At 42.0% G+C, this 15,340-nt stretch overlaps 1 protein-coding gene and 1 long non-coding RNA gene across 5 annotated transcripts in view; one reads left to right on the plus strand and one right to left on the minus strand.

Moving 5' to 3' along the window:
• Positions 1-655: 655 nt before the first annotated feature.
• On the minus strand, positions 656-11,586 carry LOC306786412 (protein kinase C and casein kinase substrate in neurons protein 3). 2 transcript variants are annotated; one of them, XM_079281179.1, is made up of 10 exons: positions 11,365-11,586; positions 8,896-8,963; positions 4,705-4,861; positions 4,268-4,503; positions 3,813-3,968; positions 2,956-3,131; positions 2,238-2,358; positions 2,030-2,100; positions 1,834-1,913; positions 656-1,403 (listed from the first exon to the last, which is right to left on the minus strand). In XM_079281179.1, exons 2-10 carry the CDS (start codon positions 8,953-8,955, stop codon positions 1,294-1,296), a joined length of 1,167 nt encoding a protein of 388 aa, XP_079137305.1. In that variant the 5' UTR covers positions 8,956-8,963; positions 11,365-11,586; the 3' UTR covers positions 656-1,293. The 2 variants fall into 2 exon arrangements, with proteins under 2 accessions (XP_079137305.1, XP_079137306.1); XM_079281180.1 differs by lacking the exon at positions 11,365-11,586 and adding an exon at positions 10,904-11,151.
• Positions 11,587-13,927: 2,341 nt separating this feature from the next.
• Positions 13,928-15,340, plus strand: part of LOC306786318 — a 1,635-nt gene continuing 222 nt past the window's right edge. Inside the window, exons 1-3 of one of the 3 annotated variants that reach the window (XR_013772478.1) lie at positions 13,928-14,003; positions 14,777-14,832; positions 15,161-15,207. This is a non-coding gene — a long non-coding RNA (uncharacterized lncRNA). Of the gene's footprint in view, positions 14,004-14,776; positions 15,208-15,340 lie in introns of all 3 variants that reach the window. The other 2 variants (XR_013772479.1, XR_013772480.1) reach the window with 2 other exon arrangements.

Consider the following 15,340-nt stretch of genomic DNA (forward strand, 5'->3'; position numbering starts at 1 on the left):
GGTTTTAGTCATTGGCGAAATTATTTTTGACGGATTGTTTTGGGGCGAAGCTGCCTGTCCTTTCCTCGCAGTGGCTTCTTTCCTCCTCATGGTATGCTAAAATGAAACAGTGGAGCACCTAGAGATCAATAAAGAACACAGAGTCTGTGCTTTTTATTTCACTTTTTAAAAGTGGCTCTAAAGTTGATGACATCTGATATTTAATTGATATTTTTTCTATAATAACAATGACAAATGAAAACAGAAATGTAAAAGGGGTTTCTTATATGAATCTTTAAAGAATAATCACCCAAATCTGCAGCTCCTGCAGCTTTACAGAGCTTTACAGTAAGTTGTTTCGCTGTCTGGCAGCAGCTTTACTGTTTTGGTTCTCTCTCATCACTATATGCAGGTTGTTTAAACTGATATAGGCAATATCAGTTTACCTTTCTCCTTGCCAGTGGACAAGTATGCCTTTCTCTTTTTCCCTTGTGTCACATTCAGAAAATCAGTTCTTGCAGGTTAGAGTACAATTCTAATTGCAGGCGTTATCTAATAATGGAGTATTTTCATTTGCACTGCGATTGAAGCACTTGTTTTTCAGTATACTTTGTATTCTCCATCGTTTGGCGGTTTTCCAGCACAGAAACGCACAGAAATCAAAACAGCACAGAAATCAATCTTCCCATCTCATTGTGTTTTTTATTTGATAGCAAACCATATTCCTAAAAATGTCAAACTGTTCCTTCATAAAACAGAAGAGAAATACAGGTCTTGTGGTTATCTACTTCTATCAAGCTAACTCCACTTGTGCTTTGGTGCTTTGGATTATTTAGAATCACAGTATTCGAGTTACTTTCTTCATATGTTGAGAGGCTTTGTGAGCATTTTAATAGCAATGTGTTGAGGTGTAAAGAAATAAAAACAGCTCAAGGAAAAGCAGTCCTGTAATGCAATGTCAGCACCAAATGGCTAGTTATTTACCTTAAGAGCACTTTTTTACATTAAAGCATTGTTTATTGTATGGCTTTAGTACAAGTGGTCTACGCATACTGTATATATTAAAACATTTCTTAAAATCCTTCGAGAGATCACACAACCTGGATAGTTTTTCAAAATATCTGGATGCTAAAATATCCTCTTTAAGTGTGATCGTACTCTCATCGTAGACCAGATCTTTGGCTGAGAGCTACTTGGTGTTTCTCTTTACAGCATTGATTTGATGTTTCTGACATTTAGACGTTAAACCAGGTTGTGATTTCCACAGTGAAACTAACCATGTGGTGTAGAAAGAATTACCATTTTCCGTCTAAACTACACCACCTCGACATAGTTGGCTGGGTAAAGCCCCTCACACCCGTCGTCCTTCATCCCCCGACACCAGCCCTGATCATCCTCATCCTCTATCTTCAAAAACTCCTCACCTGAAGGGATACAGAAATACAAAATTAGGATTGCAACCAGCTATATTTTTTATCGATGAATAGTTTTTGTTTTTTAAAAAAAGGACAATTTCAGTTTCCCAGTGCTAAAGGTGACGTCTTCAGCTTGCTTGTCCAAACCCAGAGATATTCAATATCTGAACAGTGAAACAAATATTCACATGGGAGAAGTTCGGAGCCGTGAATTGTTAACTATTTTTTGACGAATATTACATTTTCTGCAGATCAATAAGTCAACTAATCATTCCGCCTTTAAAAAGACAATTGCATTGACGAAGAAATATGATATTTTGAAGTATAATTCGATAGTATGACAATTTACAATAATTACAGACAATAATGTACACTTTTGCACACTAGTTTTAACGAGTGCAGTATGGTAGGTTCTGTAGGATTGTACGTGTGTATTTACCCGCTTTAAAAGACAGCTCATCTGTCTCCTGGCCAACATAGTCATACATAGCTCTTACTCTCACTCCTCCAATAATCACACTAGAGGAAAAGAAAGAGACAGAGAGGTAAACAGCAGAGACGGAGGCAGATGGATGTCTGATCAGCTACAGCAAGCTTTATAGAACGATCTCTTTAATTAAATAATAAATACTCACCTCCTCTCTATTGTTCCTTTCTTTTCGACTTCCTTCTTCCCTTTTTTGTTTTTCTTCTCGGGCATCCATTCCTTAAAAAATATTTGAAAAAAATAATGACCAAACATTTAACTTCAGACCTAAAAACTAAATATTAAGAATTGAACTTCACATCGAACCAACCATTTTAGTCATAAAATTGGTTGGAGAGGGACAACAACTGAAATACCTGGAAGTGCGGCCAGTCGGTGGGCATGCCGGGCCCGTTGGTGTTTTTCCACCAGCGAAGGTCCTCGTGCTCATCGATGGTCATCAATGTGTTGTGGAGCTCATTGTACACAGCCCTCACACTGAATAAGTGGTGGAGAGTAAATAAGAGAATCCAAAATGAGATCGACAAATACTTAATCTGAAGCACACCAATGCAGAACTGAACTTGATTTATACAATACAGAGCTGTTATCCACATACTTCACATAGTTCAAATAGTTCAACTGACATTTCAACTGTTATCACTGCTCACATATCAACTGACATTTGAATTATTTTACAATTATAATCATAACGTACTGTAAGAGGATGGTGGTATTCATTTTAATTTAACCTGCGTATGTTCCTCTGATGCTTATACTGTAACTGAAGTTCATTTAAACCTCGAATTGGCAGATAATCTACTTGCACTGTCATCCACATCCATTTTAAGTAAAGTGTTACCTACAAATTAAGCAGATTAATAGAGTATCGTTTCTATCATCCCCCTGTGGCCCCTGCAGATTTCATGAAGTAATTGAATTGCTTTTATTGTTATTATTTCCTTTAATAGATTGGAAGTGAGTCACTGAGCAATGCAATATGCTGCTGAACAGCTTTTGATAAGGGCTAAATGAAGTCAAATTATTGATTTTTAAATACTTAGCTCTAAAGACGAGCAAAACGTAGTTGTTCACCTCTCATTGTTGGTAATGTCCAGGAGTTTGTGGATGGAGAGAAAGGCCTGTTTGAGGAAGACAATCCTCTTTCGCTCCTCGTCCTGCGATTGGTCAAAGATGGACTCCATCTCTTCCATGTAGCGCGGAGCGTAGCGGTTCACCTCCTCAAGGACTTTTTCATAGCGGGCACGGACCTGAACATTGAGACACGCTTTCACACACTGCTCAGGGGTGTCATCGGATTTACATATTCATAGACACTCACACAAAGTTATAAGTTACCCTATCCTCACCCCTAACTCCCTAGACAAAGGTTCAATTATAACTGGATTGACAACGAAATGTAAAAAAATAAAAAGTTGAACAAAACTCTTCTTGTTCTTTCCTGCCTGTTGTTGGCATTTCAAGGTTTCTTGGCGCCAACGACTGTCGATCTGTGAGCCAGCCCAGTAGCCAGGAAAAAGAGTTGGCATTGTACACCTTTAAACCACGGATACGTTGAATGGTGGCCATTTTTCTTTTTCTTATTTTTCTCATTTTCATTTTTGCAGTTGGGCAGAGTAAGTAATGCATTACGACCAGTGACTCGCAGCAACATTTTGTTTGCCGTTTGAGTTGAAAATAGCCTGAAACAGTCTGCGGGAAAGTCTGCTGCATCATCGCAAGCTTGTGCGTGTGCACGAGATACAACACCTTGGGCACCAACTCATGAATACACTGCTCTATAGCACAACTAGTGGTCAAAGACTCCACAGAGTGCCTATAATCATTGACAAATTCAGTCGATAATCCGGAACAGATGGATTCCAATCAGACCCAGTCAAAAATCATCAAAACGTAATGAAAATAAGAACGAGATGAAACATGTTGCCTACCTTCTCAGCCTCCTGTTGAGCCAGCTCTCTCTCCTCTTGGATCTTCTTCTGTTTATCGATGGCGACGTCCGGGTTTCCCTTACTGTGTACCTCTCGCTCCCTGGCTGCCTGCTCCTTGCGGCTCACTTTGTGGTACGCTCTCCTGGCTTTATCCAACTGCGGAGGAACCGGAACATAACGTATTATCTACAGTCGTAAATGGATAAGGACAATGCAAGACACATTGTTCACGAAGGAAATGTGTCTGTCTACATGGACTTGTCATGACGTTCAAGAGCAATTCAACCTGCGAGTATAATTTTGAAAACTAAGATGCACCTGGCTTTGAAAGTCTGTAGCTCATTCCTAGAATCAAATTGTGGTGCATTAGGTCTCGGTGGTCCAAATATAAACCTTGAATTGAGGCCTTTTACTTAATGAGTATCCATTTGTGAAGAAATCTGGAAAATGCAGACCTTTTTAAGTCGTTTGGCCCATGGCTTCTGAGCGCGTGTAAAGCCCGTCTCAATGTCCTGGGACTCCTTGAAGCCTCCAAACAACTTCTTGTGGAAGGTGTCCTTCTGCCAGGTCCTGACCCTGTCTCCATCCTCCGACACCAGGGAGCGACAGATGGAGGCGTGTAAGGAGGCCAGCCGGTCAGCAGAGGACAGAAAACACTGCCAAGCCTTCAGAAGAGAACCGTATAGAGGACCTGAGGGAAGACAACGAACACCGCGGAAACACAAATGTTCTTTGTACTTTAGAAACAATTGTAATGACCAGCCACTCTTTACATGAAACATATAATAGAAACAAGAATATATATATTACCATCTCTTATCACAAAAAGGAGATTGTATGATCACAGTAGTAGTAGTAGTAGTAACATGCTGCAGACAGAACTAGTACTTACTGGAGTCCACGACTGGCTTCCACTTGTTGCTCCACTCACTGAGCTGCTGGGCGTACTGCCGCTCCACGCGAGCTCTCTCTTGGAAACACGCCACGATGTCATTGCAGGCCTGGAAGGCATCTTCTGTTCGCTTCACAGTGGGCTGATAGTTCCCAGGCTGCCAGGACACAAAGAGAGAGGAAGATCTACTGTTCACCCAAAATAAACAAGAGGATTAATGACCTCAGCGTTTTAAACCCTGATATTAATACCCAATAACATAATCGTGTTTTGGGGTTAAAAAAAAGCCAGAAATGGTCGATATTCTTTCCAGTATTCACTACAGGCTTTTAGTTGATTTCCTTTTTATCTTCACCATTTCAATGCCAGTTAATACAAACATTTTCATCTGCTCAGTTTAATCCTGGCAGAGTGGCAACAGCATGTAGACACAAACTCATTGAGACAAAGTGATTTAGAAATGTGAACCCACTAAAACGATCCGAGTCAGCACGACTCTTACTGCCACGTTTACTTCTACTGCTACTGAGTGTTACCATTAATGTTGCTAATACCATGACTGTTACTTCTGTTAGTGATAGTTTTATTTAGATATTAAAACTATTACTACATCTACTGCAACTACATCTACAAGTATTACAACCTGTACTGCTATTATTGGCTGCAGCAGTCATTTTATTACTACTGATAGGCTAACAGCAGCACTCCTCCTCTCTCCAGTAATTCAACGTTATTCATGTAGCGCCTGTGCTGTGCTTCTGTGCTTCTGTGTTTTTAAATACATTAAAAGGAATAGTTCAACATTTTAGGAAGAAACACTTACACTCTCTTGCCAAGAGTTAAATGAGCAGATTGATGCCACTCTCCTGACAGGCTGCTGGCTCCGGCTACTTATTTACTGTTCAGACGCGAGAATGGTTTCGATCTTCTCATCTGACACTCGGCAATAAAGGGAAGAAGCGTATTTGCTGGAATCTCTATCCCTTTAATCATTGCTCTGTTCCATTTAGGTCTCCCAGTCACTGTGCCAGTTAACCAGCTTGCACACATATTTGAAACAGCACAGCTAAGTGGTATGTGGCCATTATTAATCAGTGACACCAGTTCGACATTGAACAGTCAATATTGGTCCGTATCACATTCTCTTGTCAGTCAGTCATAACAAGGTCCAGCTTGCATGCACATCTCCTTCCACAGCTGTGTCACTGCTGCAGCCGTCTAAGGTCAAGCCCCACGTGCCACAAGTGACACTGAAGCGGCATTAGGTGTCCTGTGGTCAAATCGAATGCAGCGCAGGGTTTGGCCAGCGGACGCGAGGACGAGGCCTGGCCATAAAAAAAGGAGAGAGGACAAGAGAGCAGCAGATGCAAGGCCCTTACTGTAATAACATATCTGTTGTTTGTGGATGTGGTATTTGGAAATCTCTGCAATTTTCCTGGCAGCCGCCGTGAGCTCAGCACTCACTCCTACTCTCTTTTTCACTCTGTCGGACTCTATCTGTTCGTCACTGACGCGTTTAGACAGCTGCTCGAATGTTTCTGGACACCATATATGTTGCCATGTTGCGTTAAATCATCTGAGGCAATGCGCTTCTTGCAAATACCATAAAATGAACATGTATCAGTAAGACAGGGACAGAAGTGAGCAGAGGTTTCTCTCGGCTGATGAACGGTGTACTTCTGTCTTATCATTGACGCTAAAACTGTCTGCATACTTTTCATATACACTAAAAAGGTTTCACACAGCACTCAGTGCGCAGCTCTTCTCAGTTTGTTCATGCCTCTTGATATTGTCAGCCATAATGCTCTTCATTCTATTTGTTATTTTATTTGGCAAAATCTCTGATAGTTGATATTTCCCTCTTCACAAAAACAATTGCTCCTCAAAGACTTGTAGACTTGATGCTTTGAATGAAACACTAGTTTCCTTTTGCTCTAATCAGAACCAATCGGAGTACTTCGTCTTAGTGGCCTGCTGTTTCTCTCTCTTTTCCTTCTTTCGTTCTTTCTGCCTGTTGTGGTTTGCACTGATTCTCCTCACTCGTCTGAGAATTAAACAGAAACAGCTGAGGAATCCAGTTTGAGGCCAACGGTAACGCTGCAGGGACCCAGTTGGCCAATCTCTGAGGCAGATGCAAATCAGCGACTCGAGAATCTGGAGCAATAAAACGCAGTATCGAAGAAAGTGGCCACAGGGTTCCCCTGAAAAAAATCACATTTCATTCATACATATATACGTATGGATACATATCCAGACTATAAAGGACCACCAGCAGACGTAATGTTAGCAGTTACCAAGCTGCAGTAAACCTGTTGAAGTACTGGCAGTACTACCAACACTGATAGTTATAGCAATAGTAGTCATAGTATAGAAATAGTAAAAGGTGTAGTAGTAGTAGTAGTAGTAGTGGTAGTAGTAGTAGTAGTAGTAGTAGTAGTAGTAGTAGTAGTAGTAGTAGTAGTAGTAGTAGTGGTAGTGGTAGTAGTAGTAGTAGTAGTGGTAGTAGTAGTAGTAGTAGTAGTAGTAGTAGTAGTGGTGGTAGTAGTAGTAGTAGTAGTAGTGGTAGTAGTAGTAGTAGTAGTAGTAGTAGTAGTAATAGTAGTAGTAGTAGTAGTAGTAGTAGTAGTAGTAGTAGTAGTAGTAGTAGTGGTAGTAGTAGTAGTAGTAGTAGTAGTAGAAGTAGTAGTAGTAGTAGTGGTCATAGCAGTAGTCGTATTGGAAGTAGAATAGTAGGAGTGAACTATATTCATGCCAGCTTCTGTATTTAGATGGAAATGTTTGTCTTAAAAGAATAACAAGGCCAATCAGTCCAGTTTACAGTCTGTTGCAGATTTCATAAACACCATCATTGTTTCTTTTGTACTTGAAAACAGCAAAAGGATGTGTGTAGAGAGACGCATCATAGAACGTCTCTATGAGTGAAGAAGACGGTAGTAGAGTAATATGGGCCCAGGGCTGAGACTAATGCATCACAGCTGCATGCATCTATTAGTACACTTATACAGAATGCACGATAATTGCCAATATGTTAAAGTGGTGGTGACTTTGCAAATCCAAAACAAAAGAACCTAGGTCTGATGACAGACAGCCCTCCAGCATGTCGGCAGGATGACACAGACGAACTGGCCTGGAAACACGTCCAACACAACAGGAGGCTGCCAAAATTACAGGAGGGAAGAGATGAAAGTGGGGAAGCACATCGAGGCCAACGGGAGACAAAGCCGGCGTTAAAGCGGCAGCACACTCAAATTAGAGAGTCGGGCACTTTGAATGTTGGAAGTGTTTACAGCTTTAAAAACATGGTGGCAAAGCAGAGCTGAGTCTCGTAAACAGAGTGCAAAGAAAGATAGTTTGATGTTTGTTACTGGGGCTGAATTGGAGTAAAGACGATTTGAGCAAATTACACAAAAGGTTACGGATATTTCTCAAGACTTATGCTGAAATAGAAGTATAAACAAGTTCCGTTTAACTGTGAGTGTAATTCATCACGTGTTATCATGGGAATTATTCTCAATGAAACGGTACAGAACTGTGAATGAAACATGATGAACAATATCCTGCCAATAAGATACTGCCGGCAGTTAGCTCAGCACAGAAAACAGCTGGAACGGCTGGCTCCATCTGAAGGTAACAGAATCCACCTCCCAGCACACCTCAAACTCACAGGACTTCAGGAAGTCACTGTCTAACGTTCGCCTAAAGTCACTTTGGACAAATGAATGTAACATCAGAAAAGAAGCGAAAAGATCTCATAGCAGCTGAACACCTGACCAAGCAGAAGAACCCACAAATAAAAACGTCATGCAGCAGTGCTATAGCAGAACAATGATGTTACAGAGAGAAAGGAAAATGGAAAAATCGTGTCCTGGATCCCCAGAGACACGAGCCCCCGAGCTTTACGGTCGACTTTGTCGAGAAACACAGACAATCAAATACCTAATGAGCTGCGCGCTATCACAAAACCTCCCTGGAACACAGTTAACCCAAGCACGTCAATCCAGAGTGTACGAAGGTTACTATTCACATTCACAAATAAAAGCACAGCCTTGTTCACACTGATACGCAGCCCCAACGACAAAACTGTTCCGTCTGGTTAGAACAGGAAGGTCACCGAGACCTGAGAGACCAGGGGAAGTCTTTCTTGTCCCTGAAGACAAACAGACAAAGACAGAGACACACACACAGTCTTACCATCCAGAAGCTGCGATTGCTGGCATCTTCGCTGCTGTTGCCTGACGGTGGCGTCGACATCCTGTTCTCTGAGAGAGTACAGAGCACATGATTAGTGTGGCATCGCTCTTCTTTTTAATCTGCACACTGGCCTTTCTGTAATCAGCTTCCGTGTGTTGGGAATGAAGTCTTTGGGGCTTTGCATCAACTATGAAATGTTATTTAAATCAAAAATATGATATGTATAGAGTATGTGTTATAAAATTAGCCTTTCTTGAGTGACAATCTCGACCATGACACTGTATTTCAGTTCAGCAGAAACTGTGAATGTACAGTATGTGACTCTTATTATTATAGACTGTACTCTCACATGATCAATCTGATTATGTTTCATAATTCAGTTCAAAACATCACAAATCCCTCCACATGGGAGTCAGTGGAGAACCACATGTCCATTAGGAAACCACGTCCTCTCATGGCCCCCTGACAGATGAACTCACTTACCCCATTTTGACAAATTAGAGTCACAAATATGAATTACTTATTTACAGTGGACATTTGATTATTGATGAAAAATGAATTGCATGTACGGGGTACGACTGCAGAAGTATCTCCTGCGGTACAAGTACCACTGGTTGGGAATCACTGTTTTATTGTGCAGTATGTCTACTTGACGGTCTGTGATCGGAGAGCATCTGCTGTCCCCTCAGATAAATGGCCGCTCATATAATGGAGGCTCTCTAGACCCATTAGAGTGTAGCTGCTGTTGGAAGTTGATGTGTACAGTAAATCAAGGCATGCAATCCATCTTTGAAACATGAGTCTAAAATCAATAGGGGGTAAAGGTCATCACATCCTATCATTCACACTCATTTAGGAAAGAAACAAGTGCAAAGTTCTGCCTGTCTCAAAATGAAGTGATCGACACGAAGTACTTGAGATCTTTGAATGACTTTCTGCTCGTCTGGTTCCACTTCCAAAAAATAAACTTTCCCAGCTAAATATTTAAGCACGTAGCAGTTTTGCCTTCTGGTGTTTGAAACCCTCGATGCACTGGCAGCAGAGCTCCACCCACCCACAGCCTGTTCTTCCTCGCTGCAGCCGTCTCTCCGTGCCTCTGTTTGGCGCACGATTAGATTCAATGATTTCCCTCCACATCCTGCTGTTCACGGGGCATCACGTGCTGCAGTCGGAGCATAATGCCATGCCGCTCCCTGCCTCGCTCTTCCTCGGCTTACTGCTGTGTTACTCAGCCGCCGAGGTCTCGTGGATTACACAACCCTGTGTTCTGCCGGAGGTCAGAGAAAATAATGAATCGCCTCACTTTTAACCCTTGACCTGGACTTCCTGTCCGCTGGCTGCCGTGGTCTCCTCGGGGTACTGTGTCTGAGTCTCCAGAGGAAAGTGGGGGTGGGGGAGCTCTGCTGTCCCTTCCCTAATATCAAATCATTTGGTGCATTCCTGCAAGTTTGACTCAGTGAAATTGTCTCCGATCTCATGACACAAGCAAAGTGCCTGTGGGAATTTAATCCCAACTGTATATGAGATTTACCCTCTTAGTACACAAGCAAGTCACTTCGCTGTAATCTTACAAGCCTCTCAAATGTGATTTTATACCGTTCATAAGCATTATGATCTGTCTATGGAAAAGAGAAAGCGTGCTGTGCACCTCCATATCTACTGAGAGCACCATAGGCCTTCCAAATATCAATTCATAGACTTTATGATCAATTCAAACATTCAAACATTCAAACATTCTATTCAAAAAGGCTGGGGTGGGCCTCTGTATCCTCAACATGTAAATAACTTAAAAATAACAAGAATATAAAGATATATAAATGAAACACATTTAAGTTAGCAAAGCCTGACTGGAACTTCTGATTGGCTCTCTGTGTCATCTCTGATGTTCGTAACATTCTGACTTTCATTGAGCTACGAAGGTTAGAAGCTCGTTGTAGAATCACGTACTTACATTTGCATACATTTCACTGTCCTATAAGTTATACACCGAGTACACTTTATAACTTACCGCCTACCAGCGCAGATCTAATTCCACCATGGGGCCTCCAGACTTTTTAGAATCTCTTGGCAGGTCAGACAGGAAATTTGTTCCCCCAGTTTTCCAAAGTCCTGTAGCGACCCAGTCCTCCCAGGATATAAAACTCTAACTTTTCATGTAAAATCTGCACAACTGACTGAACCTGGAGGTCATTCGCGTTGATAAGATCCCGTCTGGAGTTTCCAACCAACCAAGTCTTTCACCCCTGAATCCTGCACCCAGTCTGGCACACACACTCACTCCCCCCCCCCCCCCCCCTGTCCCCGTTTCATCTGTCACACATAACTCACCGCACACACACATTGCATAGAGGAAATATATAGTAACAAATGAACTCACAGGGCAGAAATAGGAGCTCAATCCCTCCATTAGATCTCTCTGACATGCAGCTACAGCCATGGAAGGCTAACAAGCCGCTCCCAGTTGCTTACCTCTGTAAATGTTGGGGCCCTCTCAGCTTCAAACCCCCTTTCCTTCTTTTGTTGGGCAGCTTCAAACTTTTATCCAGTTCAATCTTCGTGCAGACTCTGAGGCTCCTTCTCTCGCTCCGTCTCGTCTTCTTTACACTTCTCCTCGTCCTCTCCCACTTTGATTTTCCACTCGTGCTGGACAGTGCTGCTCCTGCTCTTCCCTTTTCTTTGGCCCACTGTTTGTGTCAGATGAGTTGGCTTCTTTTTTTTTTTCTTCCCTCCTTCTTCCTCACAATCCCCCAATCCCTCCCTCCCTCTCTCCCTCTCTCTCTCTCTCTCTCTCTTACCCTCTCTCGCCAAAACAGCTGCAGGAAACTCTTGTTCTTTGAACTCCACCACTTGTTGAAGATCGTCTGTTTTTCTCTTTCATTCACTCGCTTCACCTTCCTCACAGTAGTCTTAACCTCTTAAAGAGGTCGGCTATATTGTGTGTGTGTGTGTGTGTGTGTGTGTGTGTGTGTGTGTGTGTGTGTGTGTGTGTGTGTGTCTGTCTGTCAATTGGGCTATTAACTATGTTTTACTATTTTGCAAAGAATCACGAAGTAGCATTACCAGATAAGGACAACTCAACATCCATGTGTTTGTCTCTATGCCCCCTCTTCCTCCCCTCAACACTCCCTCGGGATAGTTCAGTAAGCCCGCCTCCACAGCTGGAGGATACATCCGGTGTGTGTGTGTGTGCATGTGTGTGTGTGTTATTCTTTGAAGTCAGAGACCCCTGAAGAAGAACTGTTCACACTCACATATGCCGCTCTTGCTTCATGACATGCTGAACTTGTGAAACTTTGCCTTGCCAGAACTTGCCATGTAAATAACTCGGCAGCTGTTACCGCCCAGCTACAACCAGCTCATAGGAAACAGTAATCTTCTGTTCGGAATCCTATAATCACATCTGGAAGGATAGGAAACAGATATCATGACAACACTGTGGATCCTGTGATTAAATAGTATGTATGATAGTAGCCATAAGAGGCAGAAAGTGGAACACGGTGAGTACAGTTGAATGTTCAGTAATGTTTATGCAGTATAGATTCAGCATGCAGTTGCACATTAAAAATAGTGTTGATTGCAAATGTTTTGGCAAGTGCACTTACCTTGTTGACGTTGATGTGACATAAGTATACATTTTAACATATGAATGAAACCAGGCTTCATAATACGTTTAAAGGCATATCTCAGGCCACCCACTGAACAATATGGGTCCAACTGATCTAAAACAGAAGTCAACGCTCTCATCTGCTCTCACACCTGCATGTCATTGACTTTGCCACGAGCTGAACTACATGCAGTTGTGTTTGAAATTGATTGTGTCCAAGCTTTGACATTCAAAATGGATATCTGCCGGTAAAACTGCTGTTCTGCATCTCTGGAGAGTGACTCAGTGCAGGACGTTAGAACCGAGAGTCAAATCTGTATGTAAGTGTACACCTCACTGTTGTGACCCTTCGTAATTAGTCCTATCACGTCAACTGGTCTCTTTGAAACTAATTCCACACATCTCATCTAAAATATTTCGGAAGACTATACACCCCATTTTGAAAGCCACCAACATACTTTATTTATAGTTGTCTCTGTTTATTGAGGCATTGATACATCTTGCCTCAACACATCTGCTTTGTAAGGTCGATATTCAGTCAAAATAACCACTAGAGGGCAGAAATACCCGTGATTATTAAAACACACAGCTTGTCCGGATCCGAGACTTGCTTCTTCTGCTGTAATGATTGTCCTGCTAGAAGGTAGTTAGTGTATAAGTACCCACCACAGTTATCCTTGTAAGTTCATGTCTAATGCAGAGAAAAACACATTGTAAAACGTGTTAAACCGGTTGTGTATCTTATTTCTTTGACCTTGATTCAAATCAGTTCGGATAATTTCAACACTCTTGTATTTAAAATTCACGAGGATTGATGCCCTCTGGTGGCCATAATGCGTAATTACATCGCTTGTAATCGTTTTATTTTGAAAGTATTATTCGGAAGTACTATTATGTTGTGTTGCGTTTGACTTTACTAGTAGAGTGCAGTGGCACTGTAATGCCACTAGAGGGCAGAAATACTCACGATTCTAAATACACACAAATTAACTCAGAGACTGGCTACATGTTATGTAAAGCTTATAGTGATAAAATAATAGCACGGGGCTCTGTAGTCTGCACCAAGATGAACATTATTCCTTTTTCACAGATGTCCGTAGAACCGTTTTTCTCGTTCCCTCTTTCCGTTTAGCCTTCACAATAAAAGCCCCAGACACATACACCGGAACACTGCTTCTAAGAGAGCTCTTATGGTAACTCAGAGCAAACTCACTTCTCACTTAGCAACTCAACACAACAGCTTACATTACTTTCTAATGGAGAGAGAAAAATGCTAGACCTGTTGTGTTTCTCTTCTATATGATCTCAATTCAGTTCTGACGATGTCAACACATGTATTTAAAATCTACATGTATTTCTACTCCGGTGCACTAGGCGGCGGTAGTGTTCTCTAAAGCGGCCGCTAACCGCCAATATTTAATACACGAAGCGACATGTAAAAGGAGGAAGCAGATGAGGCATCAGTCATTCGTTCGCCTCGACTGTAACGTCTCTGGTGGTACTGGTAAGTAGATATTATGCGGTTCACTGATGTGGAGTATTTTTTTAATCATCCAATATTTGAATTATTATTGCAGTTCTGCGGCTAACGTTACCGCAGATTACCGCTGGTTTATACCACAGCTAATTCACGTTCCGTTAAACTTTCATTCGGTTTGATTAACTGTAACATAAGCTGTTGGCAGTAAAACATTGCGGGAATCGTTGGTGATATTGGAGTGGTTTATGACAGTAAAAGTCTGTTTTGGTGGATATATTATCGAATATGTGCGTTACCCGATGACACGTGGCTCCGACCTGCGGCGTATGGCCTCATCGGACACGTGTTGTCTGCTAAAGCATGTCATATCTAACTGACACGGTTCTAAATTGTGCTTTGATTGTTGACCGTTACTGTCGTTCGCTCTTATATACAAACAGCCTAAAGCAGCCGTTAACCCCGCGGGCCTAGCTCCACGTGGTACGCCTAAATGACCTGGTGATGTTAGCATGGTAGCTAACTATATCATGACCTACAGCTCAGAGTTATCGCAACATAAGTAGCTGCACAACATGTGTATTACATTTCGTTGGCATACGATATAGTGCAACGTTAGCAGTATTGAGTAGTACTTTCTCTCCCCTGATGACTTGCACTGGGCTCTGATTTTATGAAGAGAAACGTGCATCTCTGGCCCTGACAAGCCAGAGTTTCTGAGGAGACGATGGATGAATGCTGCTTAAATGTTACAGAGATAGAAATGCTGTAACGTTAACACTTGCTTTTGTCCTTTTCAGGTCACCTTCAACAAGTGGATCCACTCCTAGACAAAGCTTCGATTGGGTCCAGAGAGGTTTGTAATATGTATGTGAAAGTTAATACTGTAAAGTAGTCTGCTTGGAGCACATCACTGAAAATGTTAAAGAAAAAACAGTATCGTATACTAAATGTGAAGTTTGATACCTAGAACCTATGATTTAATTGTACGTGTACATTGATTCCTGCTGTAGTGGGTTTAGCTGTGGTTCCCCTGATGACTTGCACTGGGCTCTGAGTCTTTATGAAGAGAAACGTGCATCTCTGGCCCTGACAAGCCAGCGTTTCTGAGGAGAAAATAAACCAAAGCTGGTCAAAAGTATGAACTGTGACAACACGCTAACTGTTGCTTTTTTTTTCTTCAGGTATTTAAGGAAGTGATGCCGCTCAGTATCGACCGGACTTGAATCAGGTTTGTGCTACCGCTGCGTCTCTTGCCTGTAATAGCAGACGCTGTGACTGTGGATCTCTTATGATGTACAGCACTGGGCTCAGAATATCGGTGTTGATAGAAGTGCAGCTCTGCCCCTGACAAGGCAGACTCT

This window comes from Melanostigma gelatinosum (assembly GCF_949748355.1).
Source record: "Melanostigma gelatinosum genome assembly, chromosome: 13".
In the NCBI taxonomy this organism is placed as follows: Eukaryota; Metazoa; Chordata; class Actinopteri; order Perciformes; family Zoarcidae; genus Melanostigma; species Melanostigma gelatinosum.